Here is a 24,149-nt window from a genome sequence, read left to right as displayed (position 1 = left end):
GTGTTGCCAGGTGGCTGCAAAGCTCCTGTCTCTCGGGGCCACTGAGGTTTCTTACAGTCACCTTTAGCTTTCTACATCAATCACTCAGTGTGCTGACAATGTGCCTCTGTTTAGAGGCTAATTCTGTTTCTTATCCAGTTTGCCATTGTAGGACCTAAAGCGGCTTGAGGTGATGCATATGGAACCCCTCTATCAGAGATGCTATCTTGAGGGGACTAAAGAAGCTCCCAGTGAAGCTGTTTTGATCTTCCAAATTGGTTTTATTGCAAATTCATCCTAGAACTTGCTTGTTGAACTGAGGGTTGGGGGAGGTGCACAGCAACTACAGGTAGTTGGCAGGAGTCCCTTAGAAATTCTGTAGGTAAGGGACAGTCACACGAGGTAGGGCATGTGTCTGTGCCTGCTATGGCGCATGCGTACTCCCGCCCGTCCTGCCTGCTGAACTGTGGCACGTCCTTCTGCAAACTGGACCTACAGACAACTGCCTGCCTCCTCGCCTGCCCTAGGGCTTTTAATTGGATTATTAAGAGTGTTCTTTCAAAATTCCCTGAGCCTAGCCCCGTTTTTATTCTATTCCTGAAGTTCACAGTGTGTTCAGGAGAACTGGCAAGATGGGCCCCGGATCAGGTCATAGAAGGGAGGGAGGGGATGGATTTGGTGTTTGTTGCTGCACATGGAGCCTGCAGGACCCTTGGTGACATTGATCTGCAGTGTGGATCAGTGGCTGTTCTTGTGTTTTCTCCTGAGATGTGCCACCATCTCCACTATCCATCCCATTGGCACCCTAAAAGCTCCTAGAGCAGTGCCTTTTTTTTTTTTTTTATTTCCATTTTTGGAGACATAGTCTCAGGCTAGAGTGTTTTGCTGTCAGGCCAGCTTCACAGCAACCTCAAACTTGGGCTCAAGCGTTTCTCCTACCTCAGCCTCCCGAGTCAGCTAGGACTACAGGTGCTCACCACAAATCCTGGCTAAACTTTTCTATTTTTAGTAGAGACAGGTTCTCATTCTTACTTGTACTGGTCTCAAACTCCTGGACTCAAGCAATCCTTCTGCTTCGGCCTCCCAGCATGCTAGGATTATAAGTGTGAGCCACCTAGCCCAACCAGACCAAGGCTTTATGGCTACATTTTGCCCCTAGAGGATCATGGTGCCTGAGTGCCATAGACCAGGCTAGATTAAGCAAGCCCAGGGTCCAGATGTGTCTGTGCCAGAAACAGCCATTCCTTACTTCTGTATTTGTTGGCTAGTGGTTGATGTGCTCAGGGCTGCCCTTCGCCTCTAAGCTCAGCTTTTCTTCTGGACTGGATATCCCCATAGCTAACCTACGACAAAGGCTTCCCACCCCCTGAGACACCCCTGATCACATCCGTACCCTTTTCCCACCTAGCACATCCTGACACTGCACCCTACATGGGCGATGACCCACCCACACCTTACCTGTGTCACTCTACTTAAAACTTTATGCCCCATACTCTGGCAGTGTTTCTACATCAGCCTTTTAAAAATGTATCTGAAAAAAATAATTCCATCAACCTTACAAAGCTTTTTAAAAATTGAATTCTCATTCACATATGGCCCCAAACCGTTCATTTGTCAGAAAAATGAAATGATCTAGGAAAACTAAGAAATGGGAGTAGTTAGTAATCTCATGTGATCGTAACTTCACCACTTTGCATGACATAAATAATGCATATTTTGCCATCAACTATAGAAGAGATGCTATAAGGACAGTGAGTCCTGGGAGACTTTTTAGTCAGGTTGCTATCAGCTCTCCTGGGGTCTGCTGATAAGTCTCTGCCTATTCTTATTTTTCTCAGAATAGCATTTACATATTAGGATTTCTTTCCTCCATGGTACAGAGTGATAGTTCCTTTTATGTGACAAGAAATTGTTCAGTTACCTTCCGTATTTTATTTCTATTTCAATTGAGAACGGGAGCCATGGGTACTGGCTATTTCTAGCTAGTCTGCCTGCCTCGTTACTTTGGCTTCTTTGTTCAATTAAAGAAACTTACTGAGCAGCTACCACTACTTCAGATATCATCATATAGTCTGATAGGATCTTAGTTTATGAATTTATTATTAATAAAACTTCTGTTAATGGCAGTGTGAAAGCTAAACCACATTTAGGTCTGTGTTTGACAGATTGCCTTAATAATGAAGAACAAAATGCTGTGAAACTGGCCTTGCCAAGGTCACAGAGGCATGTTAGAGGCAGAGCATGTAGCCAAGTCTGTTGATTCTAGTCCGCTGCTGGATTGGCAAGAAGCATTGCATTCCCAAATGCCTAAGACCTTGCTGAGCACGGTGGCTCACACCTGTAATTCCAGCACTTGGGGAGACTGAGGCAGGAAGATCACTTGAAGCCAGGAATTCAAGACCAGCCTGCCCAACATAATAAGACGACCCTGGCTCTCTAAAAAAAGAGAGAAAGATGGGCAGCGCCTGTGGCTCAGTGAGTAGGGCGCCGGCCCCATATGCCGAGGGTGGCGGGTTCAAACCCGGCCCCGGCCAAACTGCAACAACAACAACAACAACAACAAAAAAAAAAATAGCCGGGCGTTGTGGCGGGCGCCTGTAGTCCCAGCTACTCGGGAGGCTGAGGCAAGAGAATCGCGTAAGCCCAAGAGTTAGAGGTTGCTGTGAGCCATGTGACGCCACGGCACTCTACCAAGGGCGGTACAGTGAGACTCTGTCTCTAAAAAAAAAAAAAAAAGAGAGAAAGAAAGAAAATAGTGGGAATGGGGGTGCTCTCCTGTGTCTTAGCTACTATAGGAGGATCACACTTGAACCCAGGTTACAATGAGCTACGATCACGTCACCGCACTTCAGCCTGTGTGACCAAGCAAGACCCAAAAAAGATTAGTCTTTTCAAATGAGGTGCTCACACCTATAATCGCACTCCGGGAGGCTAAGGTGGGTGGATCTCTTGAGCTCACGAGTTTGAGACCAGCCTGAGCAAGAGTGCGACGCCATCTCTACTTAAAATAGGAAAATTAGCCAGGTGTTGTGGCAGGTGCCTGTAGTCCCAGCTACTCAGGAGGCCAAAGCAGAAAGATTCAGGAAGCCCAGGAGTTTGAGGTTACTGTGAGCTGGGCTGACACCATGGCAGTCTACCCAGAGCAATAGAGTGAGACTCTGTCTCAGAAGGAAAAAAAAAAGATTAGTCTGTTACTTGACTGGACTGCATAGTTAAAAGAGGGAGAACTGTCCTGAGGAGCAACATCTCTTCACTTTGATCTCCTGCGTTGGGGACATATTTGCTCTAGAAACTTCTTTCTTCCTTGGGGCAAACTCTGGGCCCACAGAGTTTTCCCTACCGACATCCCCCATAGTGCCCTAGACATAGAGCAAAGATGTCCCGAGATGAGCCGAAGTGGCCTGGGCTTCATTCACCCAACTATTACTGACTGAGCACTGCCGTGTGCCAGGCACCACCCTGCATGTTGGGGACACGGCTGGGGACAGACCTTTATCGTGTGCACAGACAGCCATGCAGAGCCAGACTGCTGTGTGGTCTCCCAGCTATGGGGCTTTGATCCAGGCGCTCCAAAGACCACATAGTACTTTTTTCTCTTCTGTAAAAAAAAAAAAAAAAAGAGTAATGTAAGTGACACCAGAATTTCAGGTTCTTGGTCTCAGAGATAGGAAGAATGAATCGGCGGACCACAGGATGATCAGTGCTAAGTCAGGATTTATTTACAGAAACAAAACTTACAACAACTATGAAAACCAAAGCTCCTGGCAGAGAGAACCCAGGAGGGGAACAAGCTGTCCTGCTCCCTTTTGGAGGTCTGTCTTTGGGCTCTCTGCTCAGGGGGTTATATAGTGGCAGGGGGGTTGTTCTGCTAGGGTGTGAGTCCTGTCAGTTACAGCCAGCTGTCCAATGAACTCTCAGGCCTTGGAAACTGACAGGAAATCCACCTGTCAGAAGTCCACGTGGAGGAGGGCGCTAGCATCGCCCGCAGGTGTCGGCCCTTGCAGCAAGCTGGTTCCTCCATCCGCAAGAGCATCAACACCTCCAGGGCTAAGGCAGCAGGTCATGGTGCTGCCTTGTCCTGCATCATAAGTACTTCCCTGTGTTACTTATCAGGCAGATGAAAGACATTTATATGTGGCCCATAGTAAACATGCAGCAAGGCAATAACTATGAACTTCAGAATTATGCTGTTTCCAACCGCTGTTACTTTGTTAGGATGGGTGGTGACAGTGTTTAAGCACAAGCTGCTGTCCGGGCTGAGCAAGTCAAACTCTCTCTGCTTCAGTTTCAGGCCTCTTGGAATGGTAGGGGTTAGATATGTTAAGTAGGAAATGTTTAGAAGATTGCCTGGCATGGAGTGAGATTTAGCTGCTCTGCGAGACTAATAATATTCTATTTCATCCATTCAGCAGACTTTGGGGAGGGCCACACAGGGGTGCTGTCCCTATACTAGGTCTTAAGGTAGGAAGGTGAATAAGACCCAGTTACAGGAGTTAGTTTAGGCAGGGGGCCAGGCATGCAGGCAATGCTGTTTCCTAAGTCTGCGGTGAGGCTTCCTAGAGAAGAGGAGGCCTAACCTGAGCTGAGTGGGCATTTGTGGGCTTAGGGTTGGGGGTGAGTTAGGGAGTTCATAGAAGAGCATTCCAAGTCCGTTAACTGTGGGAGTGTAGGTACTGAAGATCCCACCTCACACACCCATATATGCTGGAGGAGAAAAACAAAACCCAGCATGGTGTGCGTGGAAAACGATGTGGGGATTTCAAAGTCAGGGCAGAGCAAGGGGTTAGAGGTGGACAAGGACAGCTCAGGGGGGCCTTGCTAAGATGTGTGCTTTAGATGAATGCATAGCTGCCCTAGGGGACATGGCCTTAGGGGTTCCAGACCAGGCTTGCAAAGGTGGGGGGGCACTGCCCCCTGGCTGCTGGTCTCCCTGGGATGCCAGTTGCACTGGTGGCTGTGCCAGGAGAAGCCCCCCGCAGAACCCCTCCCCTGGCCAGGAGGGCAGATGCCCTGCAAGGGCTCAGAGAGCCTGTGCTGGCTGGGGTGAACTTCAGGGAACCGGGGACTCTGGGCACCCAGATTGGTAGGGGTGTTAAATCCTGTTACACATAACTGGGGTGGAGGGAGCTCTAAAGAGACTTTTGTTGATGACTAGAGGGGAAAGAGGTGCAGTTCTAGTTTCCTGGAGACTGAGAGGGCAAAAGGACAGGACAGTGCTGGTAATGATGGCAAGAAGCACTTCCTGAGAGAGAAAGAAGAAATAGCAAGTGCCCCAAAAGAGAATTTCCTCATCAGCCTCAAGACAAGGGAGGCTGCTGACCTCCCTCAGGGACTGCTGACCTTCTCACTTGTGGCCAAACGGGTTTTCTGAGGCTGGAGGACCAGTGCAGGAGTTCACAACATGAGTACTGGGTAGGTTCTACTTGTGAAAACAAAACCTGGGCTCTCACCGGCTAACTAAGCGGAAACCTGTCCTTGCTATATGAGATTTTCCACAGCAGAGAAAAATATGTCTGGAAATAGAACAGAAGTCATTTAAATTCCCTGTGGCTTGACTTGGAATTGGCAGGCATAGGCCTAACAGAGAATGGCGGGTTTCCCCAGGTGTGGGGCTCAGCACGAAATACTTAGGATGGGGATGTCCAGTCCCACGTTGTGTGTTACCACATTTGTCTTCATGGCTCTTATTATACCTTGAAGAAACAAAACTAGTATACCAAAGTGGTGATTTTTATGGAGATCATTGTGTAGAATTAAGCCAAATTAAAAAGGAGCGTTTATAGAAAAAGATTGAAGCATAAGGCCAGTGAAACTTGGGTATAGGAAACCTGTTAAAGGGCTGGCACCTGTAGCACAGTGGTTACGGCGCCAGCCACATGCACTGAGGGTGGCAGGTTCAAACCCAACCCGGGCCAACTGAACAACTGCAACAAAAAAATAGCCAGGCATTGTGGTGGGTACCTGTAATCTAAGCTACTTGGGAGGCTGAGGCAAGAGAATCGCTTAAGCCCAAGAGTTGGAGGTTGCTGTGAGCTGTGACACCGCAGCTCTCTACTGAGGGTGACATAGTGAGACTCTGTCTCAAAAAAAAGAAAATTTGTTAAAGTACCCTGTTTCCCCGAAAATAAGACAGTGTCTTATTTTAAGGTGTGCTCCCAAAGATGCGCTAGGTCTTATTTTCAGGGGACGTCTTATCTTTCCTGTGAGTATGCCTTATTTTCGGAGGATGTCTTATTTTCGGGGAAACAGGGTAGTTGTTGCAAAGGCCTGGGGTATAGGAGACATTGGAGTAAGAGGATGGTGTCAGAAAAGCCATGGTGAAAGCCAGAAATTGTAATGGGGGTGGGGTGGGGTATAAGGCATAGGGACGGGCACCTTTTGCTTCAGAGGGTGTTGATACTGAAGGAACTTGTAGTTGGAAAGAGCTACAAACTGAAAGTGCATTTGCAAGTTGAAAAGGAAATTACCTGAAGACCTTGCTTTGCAAGCTTGTGGTCAGGTGGTGGCTTGTCCTGGGCAGCTTGTCATCGAGGACTGGCCTCATCCTGTAGTGGGGTTGCAGGGTATGGGGAAACTACAAAAGTTTTCACAACAAAGCCTCAAAAACTGGGTGATCATCAAGCTGACCAGTAAAACCACTGCCCAGTTCCTGAAGTGAGACTAGTATTTGGTACAACCTTCCAGAGTAATCAAAATCCTATCAAAACCACAAGGGGGGTTGGCCCAGATCTACTTGCTTGCCACACAAACATCCAATTTTTGAGACAATAGAGTCGCGAAGGAAGAATGGGGTTTTCATGGGAACGATGTCTGTTGTGGGAGAATGGGGGAAATGGTGTCAAATCTATTTCCAGACCAACAGAGACCAGGGGCTTTTGGGGAAGGGGGCATGTGCATAGGAGAGGTCAGATGTATTGGGACATATCACATGTATTGAAATAGGTCATGTGTATCGGGGCAGGCATATTGGGACAGTGTCTGTACTGAGGCAGGTTATGGGGGGGGGGTTGATTCCTGCTATTAAGAATATTGTTCAGGGGGGGCCTTCAGAATTTCAACTCCCTTTGAAAGAAAGTATTACCATGAGAATGTGACCACCTCTCACCCCCTACCATAGGAATGTGACCACCTCTCACCCCGGGGGTGGGGGTGGGGTGGGGGTGTCCTGCCCCAAGTCTTTCACCTTGTTATGTAAGAATTCCACCATTTCTAGGGAACAACTCAAAAAGTTCCAAGTAGCTAGTTAAGGGAGGAGATGATAAAAAAATATATAGGGGTCATTGAAATTTGTACATAAAGCCAGATACAAAAATCTTCATAATATTTTATATCTGTGATGATATTAAACAGTGACTTAATATTTGTAGTGCTTTGAAGAGTGCCTGGCTCCTGGACGTTAGGTGCCATAATTCGCCACAGCTAAAATGCTTTTGGTTTATAAAAAGAGCATCATTATTTTATTTACTGCTTCAAACAAAACAAAACAAAAGAAAAAAAAAAACTGCTGGCAGTGAAGCCATGACACACCATTTATTAGAAGGCATATCCTGGCCAGGCCCAGTGGCTCAGGCCTCTGTAATCCTAGCACTCTGGGAGGCTGATGTAGGATAATATTTAGAAATAAACATATCCTACATCAAGCACACAAAGTGAACTCAGTGTGAGTTTAAAACGGCTTGCTGCTCTTACAGAGGCTTAATAATTACAGGAGCGAGCTTATACCCAAGGCAAAGCTGCTGTTCTTTTGCGTCTCTGGTCACGCAACAGCTGAGCAGGTGGATTGCTGGATTGCCTAAATTCATCGGTTCCAGACCAGCCTGAGCAAGAGTGAGACCCCCATCTCTAAAAAAAAAAGCCAGGCGTTGTGGTGGGTGCCTGTAGCTACTCAGGAGGCTGAGGCAAAAGAACCACTTGAACCCAAGAGTTTGAGGTTGCTGTGAGCTGTGATGCCATGGCACTCTACTGAAGATGACAAAGTGAGACTCTGTCTCAAAAACAAAAATAAAAAAGGAGGGAGGTGGTGGGGCCTTGGTGTGTGCCACACCTTTGGGGGGCAAGACACGATTGCAAGAGGGACTTTACCTAACAAATGCAATCAGTGTAACCTGGCTTATTGTGCCTTCAATGAATCCCCAACAATAAATTAAAAAAAAAAAAAAAGGAAATGATCTGACAGTTCAGGCAAGAAAGTAAAAGAAAAGCTATTGTTTCTTTTCCTGTTGTTATATAAATAAGATCTTGTGAGCGGGGCATGGTGGCTTGTGCCAGTATCCTAGCACTTTGGGAAGCCAGGAGTTTGAGACCAGCCTGGGCAACATAGCGTGGGCAACATAGCCTGTCCCTACGAAAAATAGAAAAATTAGCTGGGTTTGATGGTGCACTCCTATAGTCCCAGCTGCTCAGGAGGCTGAGGCAGGAAGATCTCTGAGTCCTGGAGTTTGAGGCTGCAGTGAGTTGTGATTATGCCACTGCACTGCAGCCCTAGTAACAGAGCAAGATCCTGTCTCCAAAAAGAAAGGGGCTTGCTATAGCTGCAAGCTGGAATAAACAAGAATTGGAGACCTGACGTGAAATAACATATACTATGGAAAAGTGCCATACCTTTGTATATTTCATTTCATTTTGTGAAGTATTTTACATCTTATTTGATCTAATTTTATATATATTTTATAAATATATGCCCAGTAGAAAAAGAAAACCAGATCAAGCATGTTGGCCATCCTGTAATCCTAGCACTTTGGGAGGCTGAGCTCAGGAGTTCAAGGCCAGCTTGAGCAAGAGCAAGACCCCATCTCTACCAACAATAGAAAATTTAGCTGGGTGTCATGGCAGATGCCTATATATAGTTCCAGCTACTCTGGAGGCCAGCAGTTTGAGCTACGATGACACCACAGCACTCTAACACCAGGCAATACAATGAGATTCCGTCTCTAAATAAATAAATAAATAAATAAAAGAAAAAGCAAAACATAAAGGAAGTAAACGTAGATATAAATAATTGCAACCTTTTAGCAACCATACTTTCACACAGATATTGTATGTAAATTCTAACATATGTTCAATTAAAATAAAATTCAGATACCTTGGGGCGGCGCCGTGGCTCAGTGAGTAGGGCGCCAGCCCCATATACCGAGGGTGGCGGGTTCAAACCCGGCCCCAGCCAAACTGCAATAAAAAAATAGCCAGGCGTTGTGGCGGGTGCTTGTAGTCCCAGCTACTCCAGAGGCTGAGGCAAGAGAATCGCCTAGGTCCAGGAGCTGGAGGTTGCTGTGAGCTGTGACGCCACAGCACTCTACTGAGGGTGACAAAGTGAGACTGTCTCAAAAAAAAAAAAAAATTCGGATACCTTATTATTCTTTTATGTTTTTACAAAGCTTTTTCCTCTCCTGCTTAACAGTTCAATCAACATTGCCAGTCTGGTGTGCACCTTCCCCTGACCAAGTCATCACATAAAACAACCTGACCCCTAAAGGAATTGGGGTTGGTTTGATGGTCAGTCTTGTTGATCTTCTCAATAGCCCTAGGGCGACATAGTGTTAGGAGCCCCTGAGAGGTTGAGTGATTGTGTGACATCCTGTGGGTAAGTGCTGCAGGGCCTTAGCTGGGAGGGCTAGTCTTTGAAAGTCGCCCTTGGCTTTTCTGAGATCAAATTGGTCGGTCACGGATGCAACCCTTCAGCCTGAGATGTCCCAGGATATTTCTCTTGCTCCAGCATTATTAACTACCCTCCCTTCTTCACTCCAAAGTGGTCCAAGTTGGACAAAGTCTGCTTCCTCAAGTCATGGATTACTTCTTCAGTGGGGCCCATCTTTCCAGAAGGTTGATTCCAGCTGGCCCCAGCGAAGAGACCACTGGACCCACAGTGGTCATGGAGCCAAGTCTACATTCACCTTACAGATAGGATTCAGAGTGAGATGTGGGTATGACAGCAAGAGCAAAGAAAAGTCAGAACCCTCAGCGTCCATTCTGGGGCTAAGTGAGATCACGTGTGTAAAAATGCCTCACACATCTTGAAGTTTTGTTAGAGTTGCATATATTTACATGAATGAAATCTTCCATATTCCTTGAGCCTTCCCCTGCCTTGTCTCATGTGCCAACCCTCCGGGCCATTTGGTTTTTTTTTTTTTTTTTGTGGTTTTTGGCCGGGACTGGGTCTGAACCCGTCACCTCTGGCATATGGGGCTGGTGCCCTACCCCTTTGAGCCACAGGCACCACCCCCTCCGGGCCATTTGGCCATCCACACCCCTCCCAGCAGAGGCAACATGGTACACTACTACCCTAGGCTTTAGTTACTCCGACTTTAAGAGAGATTATAATACTTGTGTTTTGCAGGTATTATGAGAATTAAATGCTTTCAGTCAGTGTTTGTTCCAATTAGTTCAGGGTCCAGGGGATCGGAATGGTTTGTTGGCTCCTGACTGCCCTGTCCCTGCACTCTTCCAGAAACATTTCTTCCTTACACTTTGTCCAGGACACACACAGGCTTGCTTCAAAGGCACATCACCAAAATATTAGGAGAGTTAAATTCCATAAAGTTGAAATATATCGTAGACCAGTTTGCAAGCCCAGTGCCTTGCACACAGTAGACAGACACGTGTTTATGGCTGAAGTAAGTGTTTCATTTCCATCAAATGGCAGAAATGAAAAAGGTAGGATTCCAGAGCAACAATTAAAAGATCAAAGTGTAACAGATAGTTCTGTTCCTTTCCTGTTATGAGTCACTGCAACAGAAAAATCCCATTAAAAAAACAATCCCAGTTCGTGGCGTCACACAGCTTATAGCAACCTCCAACTCCTGGGCTTAAGCGATTCTCTTGCCTCGGCCTCCTGAGTAGCTGGGACTACAGGCACCCACCACAAAGCCCGGCTATTTTTTTGTTGTTGTTGTTGCAGTTTGGCCAGGGCCGGGTTTGAACCCACCACCCTCAGTTTATGGGGCCAGCGCCCTACCCACTGAGCCACAGGCACCGCCTTACATCGTATATTTAATGGCCTCCCTTTCCTGGGCATCTGAAGGGCCTTTGAAGACTGTGCTTACCCAGTATGTGGGTTATGGGTAACTCCTCCTCTCTTCTGGATGAATCGGAGAACAATGCTTGCTGGGACACTAGTGAAGTGTTGGCAGACCACTGCTGGGAGAGGCCAGGCTGTCTCAGGGCAGCCTGGGGCTGCCTCCTGGGCAGTGAAGGTAGACATTCAGGAGAGAAGAATCCCTGCTTGTGTGCTCTGACTCACCTTTGCTCTCCTGAGTCTCCACCCTGGTAAACACACACCAGTTAGCGAGGCTCCACCTCTTAAAAGCAGTCAGAGGATCGGCCAGCCCAGCTTCCCAGGGAGCCAACTCTTCCTTTTCAGAGGGACTCTGGTATTTAGATGCCGCCACCTGAATGTGAGCGACAGATGAGGTCTTTATGTGGATATGGGTGTACCCCACTTTCTACAACTTGCATGGAAATGAACCACTCTCTAATGAACTCAGTCATCCTTAGAAATTAAATGTGGGTCCAGGAAACTCTGGATCCAATCCCTATCTAATGGAAGTTTCTCCCTCATAATTTGCTGTAAGTGTCGGGGCTCAGAGCAGCTTTTCGGTGTTGTGATTACTATGTTCGAGTCCCGGCTGGCACAGCTGCAGCCTTACTCATCGAGGGTGTCTGGAAGGTGAAATGCCTTGCTGGGGATCCTGCCTTTTCAAATGCAACCCTTTATAATGGGGGAAACAAAAAAAGAGTTATTCAAAAAAGAAGCCTGCAGAAGAGAAACCAGCTGAGCCTCCTTGAGGTGATAGCCTGAGAAGTGAGGGATCCTTTGCACCTGAGGGAGGTGGCTGTCCCCCATACCATCAGGGACCTTCCCTGCTCTTCACCACACAAGTATGACAGCCAAACCCGCCCCCGCCTCTCAGTCAGGATAGCAGGAAGAAATGAGAGGAAAACAGGGGCAAGGGTATCTGTTCCAGAACCTTAAATACGTATTCTCAGAATTCTTGAACGACTTTCAGCCTCTGTTTCCAAGGAGTCAGGGTCATGAATGGTAACAATTTCCCACCATGTTGCCTGCTTCCTCCCCGTAGTCAGTGGCTGTGTGCCCAGGAAGCCCTCTGGACAAGTCAGCCTACTACTAACTCTCTTGTCCCCTACACAACCACAGAAAATGGTTTCTGTTTTTCACTGTGGGGAAAGTGTCCCCAGACTGGGATGAGGGCTTGCACATCCACACGTGGCTTCCAGCTTCCCTGACAGCACTGTCACTCTCTGTTACAACATCCCTGCTCAGCCCTAGCCCAGCTTGTGTTACCTGCCTTTGGAGGAGTCTGACCTTGTCCTTGACAATCTGAATTGCTTCCTCCCTCCCTCTGTCTCCTCTGGATGGGAGGGGAAGGGCACAGTAGGGAGCAGTCAGTACAGACCCAGGCTTCCTTTAGAAGACCTTGGCTTATTCACCAGTAGGTACTTTGGGAAGTGATTGTGAGAGCTGAGTTCTCATAGGTAACTAGAATAGCCTGGGAGCAGGAGAGGTGATAGGAGGCAGAGGGAGAGAGAAATTTAAATAACTTCACTGTTTTTGTCTTTGATGCTAAGAGGAAGTGGTCATTAACAAAGACTGTATGTCTTTTTAATAATGAGTTTGATTTTAGAAACAGTCTGTCTCTGTTGCTGTCTTAAAAGTAATAGGTAGGAATATCCAATAAGTCACTTGTGAGACTGTGGGGAAACCCTGGTTGGATGCCTCCAAAATCAGTGTCTTTGGTTCACATCTTGTCTTTGCTACTTATTGAGTTGGGCACTCTGATCTTGCACTACTAGGCATGGGAATGCTCTTTCACAGGGTCATTTGTATTCTTTTTTTTTTTTTGAGACAAAGTCTCACTTTGTCACCCTTGCTAGAGTGCCATGGCATCATAACTCACCTCAAACTCTTGGGCTCAAGCAGTTTTCTTGCATCAGCCTCCCAAAGAGCTGGGACTATAGGCGCCCACCACAAGGCCCGGCTATTTTTAGAGAAGAGGTCTTGCTCTGGCTCAGACTGGTTTCAAACTTGTGAGCTCAGGCAATCCACCCACCTAGGATTACTGGTGTGAGTGAGCCACCTCGCCCAGTCCATTTGCATTCAAAATAATGGAACACCTTCTACAGATAAAATGGCTCATTGCTTTGCATATAATGACCACCCAGTTTCACTATAGGTTCCTTAACCTGATGCAGACAGAAGCCTGGAAGAAAAGGCAGAGATTTAGATGAGAGATCAGAGGATGAGAATCTTCAGTTTTGTCATATTTGGAACTATGAGAATTAAGAAACTCCACAAGCAGCCCTATTCTACTAGGGAATAACTGCCATGAGAAGGAAAAAGGGACATGCAGAAATGCATCACTATTCAGTTAGACAGAGAAAAGGGAGGTGGAGTGAACACCAAGACCCACTTGGGTTACCTTGAGAAGGCAGCTGCTGTGAATCGGTACAAACACACACACCACGACTCAGAGCCTCTCTGTTTCTTGTCCTTTTGAGTATGGGAACATCTGTCTGTTGGGGTTAAATTTCTGTCAACCAGCCAACACCCCTACAGGTTGGTTACTCTTAGACCTTAGATTTCTATCCCCGGAGAGCTAGAAGAGGAAGGAGGGTAAGGAGGGGAGGAATCTCTATCTGATTACAAGTAGACCGTGGGCATTTGATGGAGCTCTGGTGAGTCACACTGTGGCCCGTGAGTGGTTTTTCTCTTTCTGCTTTGCTATAAGAGGAAGGAGTGGTGAGGTTTGAGGTAGTTTTGTAGAATGGGTGCTGCATGTAGTTCCGAGAAAGCTAGACCCATCAGAGGGACAGCTGCCCTCTGCAAGGCCGCCCGGGTGGCAAAGCTTCCGGAACCCTGTTCAGAAGCATGAGGCCCTGGCACTGGTGCTGTGGTGGTCTCTTCTTGACTCATTTTAAAAGACTGCTTTTCCCAGATCCTCTTAGAATGTGCTCCTAGCAAAGGATCTGTGTATCCCACGGAGAAGAAAGCACTTAACAAATGTTTAAAATGAAACTTGAGATGGCTTCCATCTTGCTTCCTCCCATCTCCCCCTTGTCTCAAAGAACTTCCTTTTCCCTTTTCCCATCCTGGTTTTGACATCTGAGTGGCTGGCCTTCTAGGTAACCCTTACTGATGTTTTTTTCTCTGCTTTGTTCCAACTCCCCCAAGTTGTGAACTTCCAGGGAGGGGGCAGGGGCCAAGTCTCACCCTATTCAGTGCCCCCTGTACTCACTCACTGGGTGACACTTCCAGTAGGTGCATGAAATGTTTGAGGACAAGGGACATTCTCCCCGTATCTTGTCATGTAACATTTGCCATTACTTCCATTTGTATTAGTTTTTTTTTTTTTTTGCCCAGTGAGTGTCAATTAAAATGAATGTCCTTCCTCCTCTGGGGTGCTCTGGCAAATTAAAACTATTTTAGTCCTGCTTCAAATGGCTTCTTCTCTAAGAGAAGTCATGTCTTCTGCCTCTCCCAGGACAAAAGAGCATCCTCACTTCCACTGCCAGAACACCTACTTGGTGTGTGTTTATATATTGAGTGTTATTGACACATGACTCACTTTGCCCATCATTATCTAGAGTCCTCCAGTGGACTGTGAGCTCCTCAAGGGCAGCCACCAATGGCACTCCCATCTCAACCATTCCAGGACTCAGCACATAGCTGAACACGGGGAGTCCTGCTATAGAAATGCCAAATGTAAGGCAGCCCTGCAGCCACAGTGTTTAGAGGCCATTCCGGTGTTGAGCTGAAGATCCCAGAAGTAGGTGAGAGCCCAGGCTTCATCTAAGGAGGCCATCGGGAGGATAAGGTCTTCCTATCCAGAACTGGTTCTGTGATCACGTTTAATCTGTCCTGTCCACTTTTGCAGTACTATAGCCGTGATCAGTCATCAAAATGTAGCTTATCTGTTGAATATGGAAGGCCAATAGTACATTTGTGGAGGGAAAATAATTTAGGTGACTTGAAAAATTATGACAATGTGACATAGCTATTATGTCATACCTATTCTTTCCACTTCTTGGCTCTGTCATGTAATTTGCAAAACAAGTCTAGAAAGTTTCTATGTCATTGTTTATTTTCACTGACAAATTTAACAGAATGACAAGGCTGAAGGAATTACCAGAGACCGTCGATCATACATTGTGTTGTCTTCCAGGTGCTGTTCAGCATTTCACATACATTATTTTATTTTATTTTTGGCCGGGGCTGGGTTTGAACCCGCCACCTCCGGCATATGGGACCGGCACCCTACTCCTTGAGCCACAGGCACCGCCCTCACATACGTTATTTTATTTCATCCTTCCAGCAACTGTACGAAGTGGGCCTTATTTCTCCCTTTTTGCAGATGAATAAGGAGTAACTTTAGTGACACAGTGAATTTAGGTCACTTTCCTCTACTTGGTCTATGGTGGTGTTTTCAACCTTTTTTATCTTGCTGCACACTTGACCCTATAGTTAAACTTCCATGGCACACATAAATTATGTTGATCAAAAAAAGAGCAAAAAAAGAATGTACTTACTGTGCTTTCAACCTCTTTCAAAAATAATTTAATTTGCGATCTTTAAACATTTTCCTGACACATCTCATATCCTCTCACAGCATGGGGTTCAAAATCACTGGTCTATAGGAAGCAGAGCTGGAACTTGAATCCACGTCTATTGGTGGCAAAAATCTTTCTCTGTTTGCTCAACTCATTCTGCTGCATTTTATGCGAGGAAGACTTAGAGAATTAGCAGCTTTTTGTTGTTGTTCTTGAGACAGTCTCACGCTGTGCCCTGGGTAGAGTGCTGGGCATCATAGCTCACAGCAACCTCAAACTCTTGGGCTCAAGCGATCCTCTTGCCTCAGCCCCCTGAGTAGCTGGGACTACAGGTGCCCACCACAGTGCCTGGTTATTTTTAGAGATGGGATCTCGCTCTTGCTCAGGCTGGTCGTGCACTCCTGCCCCACCTGCCTTGGCCTCTCAGAGTGCTAGGATTACAGGTGTGAGCCACTGAGCCCAGCCAAGCAACTTTTTTTTTTACTCCAGGGTAAAATAAACGATCCTTATAACTGTGTTTTCTGTTTGCAGGGAAGCAAAGGTGCATATCGGTACCACTGGCAGAGCCACAATGTCAAGCACAGCGGTGTGGATGACATGGTACTTCTGTCCAAGATCACGGAGAACTCCATCGTGGAGAATCTCAAGAAGAGATACATGGACGACTACATTTTTGTATCCTTTACTGGTTTCTTCGGACACTCCTATGTGATACCACAGTAAAGCGTGGCTTTCTTCCTGGTGTAAGATGGGCCATCTTAATGTCTGAACTGACACTCTGTCCTCACATCATTTCACCTTTTTCAGAAAGAGGTTTTGTACTTTTATATAAATCACTTGGTTCAGGGCTGCACAAAGGGAAAAGATGATGCTGCCTTATTTCCCTGGCATTTCACTTTACAAAGCAAGATGCAACCAGTATCCATTTATGTTAATCTATAGGATTGTCCCTTTGATGGGCTACAGTCATGCACACGATGTCTAAAAACCTCGGCTGTTCCCAGAGAAAATTCTGGTTTGCAAAGAGTTCTATCGATAATGCATCCTCATCGCAAACCTGAGATATTGAAGTCCACACTTAAAAGGCTGAAAAACGTTGCCTCATAGAAAAAAAGAAGTCATTTTGCCAATATTTGACTGCATTTTTGTTTACTAAAAGAAACTGAGAGGTGAACAACTACTGAAGATGCCTGACATTCTCGAGTCCTTCCTTACATTTCAATTTTAGTTTGCCAGATGCCATTGTTTTATAGAGTTTTTAAAAATGCTGAATGGAAATTTGATTCACATGTGCATGGACTTCATTATAAACAGAGAAATGTGGTATTTGCTTAAGTTCCTCTAGGATCCAGGAGTTTTGTTTGATGCAGCTCTGTAAAGACACACCAGTGGAAGTGTTGTGAGATTTAGTCAGCAGGCTCCAAAGATCTGTGTGAAATCTCTTGAGTAGTACCAGGAAGTTTAACTTTTAATGCTGATGGTGGCTTTTGAAGGTAGGGCGCTGTGGATCATCTATGGAAAATGGAGTGTTTGCTACTGTTACAACAGACATTTTAGATTTTAACCCAGAAAATTGGGGAGGAATAGTTTTCTTATCAGTGTTTTGGTTTTTTTTTTTTATAACACTGCTTATCTGATTAATAGTTAAAACCACCTAAACCAGTGGTTCTCAACCTTCCTAATGCTGCGGTCCTTTAATACAGTTCCTGTGGGTCGCGACCCACAGGTTGAGAACCGCTAACCTAAACCTATTCAATAATACTTCTACAGGGCTGCTCTATGCCATCACTGGTGTGTGTGCCAGAGATGGGGTGTAGCTAATCAGATGCTTAGGAAGCAACAGCATTATTCCAAGGCAGGACCATTCTCATCAGTAGTGTGCTGTTTCTCATTTACTGTAAAGGAACTTTGTATCTGCATAGTTAAACCTCTAAACTCCTGCATTTATGGGTTAACAGAGATATTTGTTAGCTATGCTGCAATAGCATCATTTAAAAAACTTATTTTTAGGGCTGGGTGTGGTGGCTCACGCCTGTAATCCTAACACTCTGGGAGGCCGAGGCAAGTGGATTGCTTGAGCTCACAGTTTTGAGACCAGCCTGAGCCAGAGTGAGACCTCATCTCTAAAAATAGCAGGTGTTGTGGAGGGCACCTGTAGTCCCAGCTACTCAGCAGGCTGAGGCAAGAGGATCACTTGAGCCCCAGAGTTTGAGGTTGCTATGAGCTGTGACACCACAGCACTCTAGTGAGGGTGGCAAAGTGAGACTCTGTCTCCAAAGAAATAAATAAAATAAAAAAACAAAAACTTATTTTTATTTAATTAATTTATTTATTGAAACAGTCTCACTCTGTTGCCCTATGTATAGAAGCTATGGTGTCATAGCTCACAGCAACCTCTAACTCTTGGGCTTCAGTGATTCTCTTGCCTCAGCCCCTCAAGTATCTGGGACTACAGGCACCCTCCACAACACCTGCTATTTTTAGAATGGAGTCTCACTCTTGCTCAGGCTGGTCTCCAACTCTTGAGCTCAAACAATCCACCTGCCTTGGCCTCCCAGAGTGCTGGGATTACAGGCGTGAGCCACTGTGCTCAGCCTGAATTTTTATTTAATTAATTAATTTATTTATTGAAGGATAAATGATTCGCAAGATCCTTGTGGAAACTGGCAGATGATACATTAGAAAGGGCGGGGTGACAGAAGGTGGATTTGGACTTCCTGGGCTCAGATCCTACACCGCATGGATTTGGTGATCATAATGAGTTCTGTGATCTTAGTGCCTCGGTTTTCTCATCCGTAAATTGACAGTGATGATAAAATCTCCTAGATGACTATATTATAGGGTGAAGTGAAATAATGAACACATTAAGTGCATGATAAATATTAATTGTTATTACCATACACTAGGGCTGGGATATAAGCTCTTCCTAAATTTCTGACTTATTTTTCAAAAATTCAGTTGTAAAATTGCTCATTGGAAATTCAAATACATTTTACCATAGAAACTGTTTTAAATGGAGATCGAAAAGACCATAAAAGTTTAATTCCCATTGAATATAATTGAACAAATTATTTATTGGATTGTTCTTGTAATGTGAGCTCAGTTACTTACAATATTACTGCCATGGGATTGTGGTTTTTGATGAACTGGGTAAAAAAATAAAAAAATGATATTAGTAGTCAGTTTACCCTCAACCCAGACAACCTCACTCCTCCCCCAAAATAATGTTCACTCCTCAAACATCAGAAGCCCTGTGAGGGCAAGGACTGTGCCTTGTGTATCTTCTTCAAAAAAACCAAAAGTAAAAAAAAAGAAAACCACTTGAAAGCAATACATGTTCATTTGACACAGCTTATAAATACGCAGTCAAGCAAAAAAAAGAACATTGAAGTCACCTGGAATTCCAGCACATGAACTTGGTTCTCATTCATCTCTTGGTGTCTGTCTTTCTGTTTAACCACCTGCAGACATTCATATTATACGTGAATATAAAAAATGGCATCATTCTGCATCATTCTGTATTTCTTGATTTCCTGCATGATTCTTGGCATGGTGCATTATATTAAGTATTCACTGAAAATATGTTGTCTATTAAGATGTGCTTTTTCGGTTCAGACAACAGATTTTTAAATGACTCACACGGAGGAGGCTGATTATGCGCCTTTGAATTAATGCCTGTGAATCAATGACTGAATAATCTTGTGTTCTACCAAGGAAATGAGTTACTTGACCACTAATGACTTTATGTTTTAGAAATCTCGACCCTACTACCCACTCAAGATATGGGGAGCCCAGCATAAATGTGCTTTCTATCATTAGCACAGAGTAGCTTTCAGCTTTAAGGACGTTTGATAGATGTGCATGAAATAACACAGAGGGTCTGGCTGCAAATCTTTTCCTCTGCTAGTGATAAAGGTGACCTTTACTGCTTCAGTGATAAGGGAGTATTACAACACGGTAGCCTTATTGTAAATAAGAATTGGGTTTTTCCCTTCTGTGTTTAATTTTTAAGGCCAGAAGACATTCAATTTCACATTAAGTTACCAAATTGCTCATTTTTTATCTCTCTCTCTCTCTTTTTTTTTTTTTTTGCAGTTTTTGGCCGGGGCTGGGTTTGAACCTGCTACCTCCAGCATACGGGGTCAGCGCCCTATCCCTTTGAGCCACAGGCACCGCCCCATTTTTATCTCTTCTAATTCTAGCTCATTGCCATGTATTCAAAGACAGCATTTGGAACAATCGATTGTTAATACATTCAGGCTGAATGCACATTTCTTCTACATGAGAGAAAAGAAACTTAGAAAAAGTTGACCTTGTTATCAGTAAAACCCATAATTTTGTGTTATGTATACTAGGACAGGAAAGGTCTGATTTACCATCCATTTGTAATGCATGTTACCACGCTTCTTACAATCCCATTCTGAGATAGATGGGAAAAACATTGGGGCATTCTCTCTGGGGCTTGGCGAGACAGCCTTTCTAGCCACTTGGCGGATGAAAAGTGTTCCTGTGCAAAGCACTCCACGCTCGTTGGGTCCAACTTTCTCCAAACTTGTTTTTACTCAAAGACCACACTCAAGCATGTGTGGCATTTTTAATCCTTGAATTAGTTCAGACTTCATGCCAGACCGACTGAAATTCAAAGCAGTGGAGTCATCCTGGTAGGTTTGGCCCTGGGCGGCCAGTCTGTGAGGTGCGGGGGCCGCGGGCTACCTTGAGACACAGCCTCAAGTTTCAGCTCAACCATTCTCCACGTACATGACTCTGGGCAAGTCGCCTCACGTCGGCAGTTTTGAGGAACCCACTGACTATTAAAATGTCTTTTTTAAAAGTTCAACTCTTAGCATTGCCAAATAAAGGACCATTAAAAGCAAACATGCAGAAGTTTCACCACCATCATATTTTAGAAAAGAAAGAATATTTTAATACTGAAAATGTATAAAGGAAATAATCTTAAAGGACAGTTCCTTTATATGGAATAAATTCAGCCTTCTGAAAAATGCAGTGCAGCAATTCCCTTGTCATTCTTGCCACAAGTCAATGAAAATTCATATTCCATGGACAAGCATCTGAGAACCAATCAATTAACGATCTACTGGTCTCTTTCATCTCTCTATTAAGTAAGATGGCATTTTATTTACTTGTTTTTTCTGTTTTTTGGTGTTATAGCTTCTTATCTCCATGCATTTTGAAAATTAACCTGAGACACTTTCACTGCCAGAGATTATGTGGGAAGAGACATGATCTGAACAGCTTTTCTGAAGGCACACCTGAATATGTTGTAGGGAAGGGGAGTGAACATTACCCAAGTTATCTGGAGTTCCCAGCCCAGCAGGAGACCTGTGCTCTCAAGGAAATGGCTCAGGTCTCTGCAGACCTAATAGAAAAGGTGAAAATTGGTTGGGTAAACCAATTAGGCCAAACTCTCCCCTGGAAATAAACAAAACATGTTTATTTCCTTTAAAGCTAAATTAAATTCTCTTGCCTAAATTATTCTGATTTAGCAAAGTTCTTTTATTTTTTTTTTTTTTTGAGACAGAGCCTCAAGCTGTCGCCCTGGGTAGAGTGCCTTGGTGTCACAGCTCACAGCAACCTCCAACTCCTGGACTCAAGCGATTCTCCTGCCTCTGCCTCCCAAGTAGCTGGGACCACAGGCACCTGCCACAACGCCCGGCTATTTTGGGGGTGCAGCCGTCGTTGTTTGGTGGGCCTGGGCTGGATTTGAACCCGCCAGCTCAGGTATATGTGGCTGGCACCTTAGCCACTTGAGCCACAGGCGCCGAGCCTTTTTTTTTTGTTTTTGAGACAGAGTCTCACTATGTCACCGTTGGTGGAATGCCGTGGCATCACAGCTTACAGCAACCACAAACTCTTGGGCTTAAACGATTCTCTTGCCTCAGCATCCCAACTAGCTGGGACTACAGGCATCCACCACAACGCCCAGATTTTTTTTTTTTTTTAGAGATGGGGTCTCGCTCTTACTCAGGCTGGTCTCGAACCTGTGAGCTCAGGCAATCCACCGGCTTCAGCCTCCCAGGAGCCACCACACTGGCCAGGGAGATAGATTTTTGAGTTCCGAAAGCATCACAGAATCTAAGAAGAGACCATAGAGTTATCTAACCCAAACCCCAACCCCCACCCTGCATTTAATTCTTGCCCTGCCAATATAGAGTTGCCAGATAAAATTCAAGACTCCTGGTTAAATTTGAATTTCAGATAAACAACAAATAACTTATTGGTCAAGTGTGTCCCAAATATTGCTGGGGCAGGGTGGAGGGATACTTATTTGAGACTAAAATGTTCTTCATTTTTTTATCTGACCTTGAAATTCCGGATTTTTATTAGCTAAATCTGGCAATTCTGCTAATAATAATAATACAACAATCTCTGCTTATCTTAGGAAGACATTATAGCTTGTCGATTAAGCATGTGAACTCTGGGGGCCGGGCGTGCTGGCTCTGGCCTATACACTGAGCACTTTGGGAGACAAAGCCTTGCTTGAGGCTTTGTTTGAGGCTGGGAGTTGAAGGCCAGCCTGGGCAACATACCAAGACTCCATCTCTACAAAAAATAAAAAATGTAGCTGGGTGTGGTGGCATGACTTGTAGTTGCAGCTACTGGGGAGACTGAGGCAGGAAAATCACTTGAGCCCAGGAGTTCACGGTTACAAAGAGCTACGGTGACACCACTGCACTCCAACCTGGGCAACAAAGTGGGACACTGTTTTTTTTTTTTGTTATTGTTTTTTAAAGTGTAGACTGTAGCTCTACACTACCTGATCTGCACTGCCTGGGTTTGAATGACAGCTCTGTCATTTACTAGCTTGTGACTTTGAGCAAGTTTTAAAATTTCTGTATGCCTCAGTTCCCTCTACAGGTTGAGTATACCTAATCCAAAAAATTAAATTGGAAATGTGCCAAACTCCCAAAGTCTTTGAACGCCAACATTGAAAATGCTCATTTTTCCAGCTACTTGGGAGGCCGAGGCAAGAGAATCGCTTAAGCCCAAGAGTTTGAGGTTGTTGTGAGCTGTGATGCCCCGGCACTCTACCGAGGGTGACATAATGAGACTGTCTCCAAAAAAAAAAAAAAAGAAAAGAAAATACTTATTGGACCTTTTGGGCTTTGGATTTTAGATTAGGAATGCTAAACTGGTAAGTATGATACAAATATTCTGAAATCTGAAAAACATATATAAAATCCAAAAATCATTTGGTCCTTAGCATTTTAAGGTAAAGAATTCTCAAGCTATAGTCAAATAAGATTAATAGTAATAGGATTGTTGTTAGGTGCTTAGATGAGTGCCATGTAAACATGTGTGTGCGTTGCATTAGTTTTATCCCCTCTTACAGATTCTTCACTACCATGTCATGGACATTTCTTATCTGCTTAACAACTTTAATAGTACATTGATCTGTCCTAAATTTTACCTCTATCACTGGTAATAGATAGATAGGCCAGTAATCTATGACTGGCTTTGGGCTGGATGCAGTGTCTCACGCCCCTAATCCTAGCACTCTGAAAGGCCGAGGCAGGTGGATCTTCTGAGCTCAGAAGTTCGAGACAAGCTGAGTAAGAGGGAGGCCCCTTCTCTGAAAAATAGGCAGGCGCCCGTAATCCCAGCTACTTGGGAGACTGAAGCAAAAAGAGCACTTAAACTCAAGAGTTTGAGGTTGCTGTAAGCTATGAGGCCACAGCACTAAATCCAGGGCACAGAGTGAGTCTCCAACTAAAACAACAACAAAACCCTATCACTGGCTTCATGTGACTTTGATGATGGGAAATACATTTTCCAATCTCCAAACTCTTCATAACTCGTAAGTTACACCAGCATTTCTCCCGGAACTGGCTATGTCTGGTGTGTTCTTAAAACCACCTTACCTCTGCTGCTAATTCATGTTCAACTCTTTCAAGTCAGATCTTTCTGGTCAGTGGCAAAGGAGGCAAAATGCCAATCAAGACATTCCGCATGCTTCCCTTTGAGTACAGACATTATTATTTCTTTAAAACTATCTGATCCACTCCACATTCATCTGGGTTTACTAATAACAAATAATAATAATGCTGCATCTAAAATCAAAACTTAGAGGTCACTCTTGAAACAGGTGTCATGATTTCAGAGATGTTAACATGAAACAAAACCTGCATCTTAGAGGATGTGAATTAAGGAAATAGCATCTACTATATGCCAGACACTGTGCAGAGCATTTTATATTGATTATTTCATTTCGTTCTCATAGCATAGCTACTAAGTAGGTCCTATTTTATCTCCATCATCCATTAAGCATGTGACTTAGGGATGTGACTTGCCCAAGGTCAGCATGGAACTAGGCTTGGGGCCCCAGATATTCAGACTGGACCCCCAGGGCTGCCCTATTTAACACATACCTCCTAATATATAAATATACCAATGTACCCCTAGGGGTGGAAATCTCATAGATTTAAGTCTTTATTTATTTGTAAATAACTTGTTGTTTAACTACTTATTTGTAAAATTTCTAAACATTTTGAAATCAGTGATTAAAAGAAACAATTTTGAGTGTGTATTTTTATTTTTGTTTTCCTTTGGACAATTTTTTTCTTCTGTGCGAGCAAGGAGTTTTATCTATT

General features: G+C 44.6%; 1 protein-coding gene across 4 annotated transcripts in view; it reads left to right on the top strand.

Moving 5' to 3' along the window:
* Nucleotides 1-24,149, top strand: part of MYO1E (myosin IE) — a 230,818-nt gene that overhangs the window by 76,961 nt on the left and 129,708 nt on the right. For all 4 annotated transcript variants that reach the window (XM_053594008.1, XM_053594010.1, XM_053594007.1 and 1 more), the window contains exon 2: nt 16,072-16,215. In XM_053594008.1, the coding sequence (XP_053449983.1) occupies nt 16,072-16,215 (144 nt within the window). The remainder of the gene's footprint in view (nt 1-16,071; nt 16,216-24,149) is intronic.

Source organism: Nycticebus coucang, chromosome 6 (assembly GCF_027406575.1).
Source record: "Nycticebus coucang isolate mNycCou1 chromosome 6, mNycCou1.pri, whole genome shotgun sequence".
Taxonomy (NCBI): domain Eukaryota; kingdom Metazoa; phylum Chordata; class Mammalia; order Primates; family Lorisidae; genus Nycticebus; species Nycticebus coucang.
This window is presented reverse-complemented; position numbering and strand designations above follow the sequence as displayed.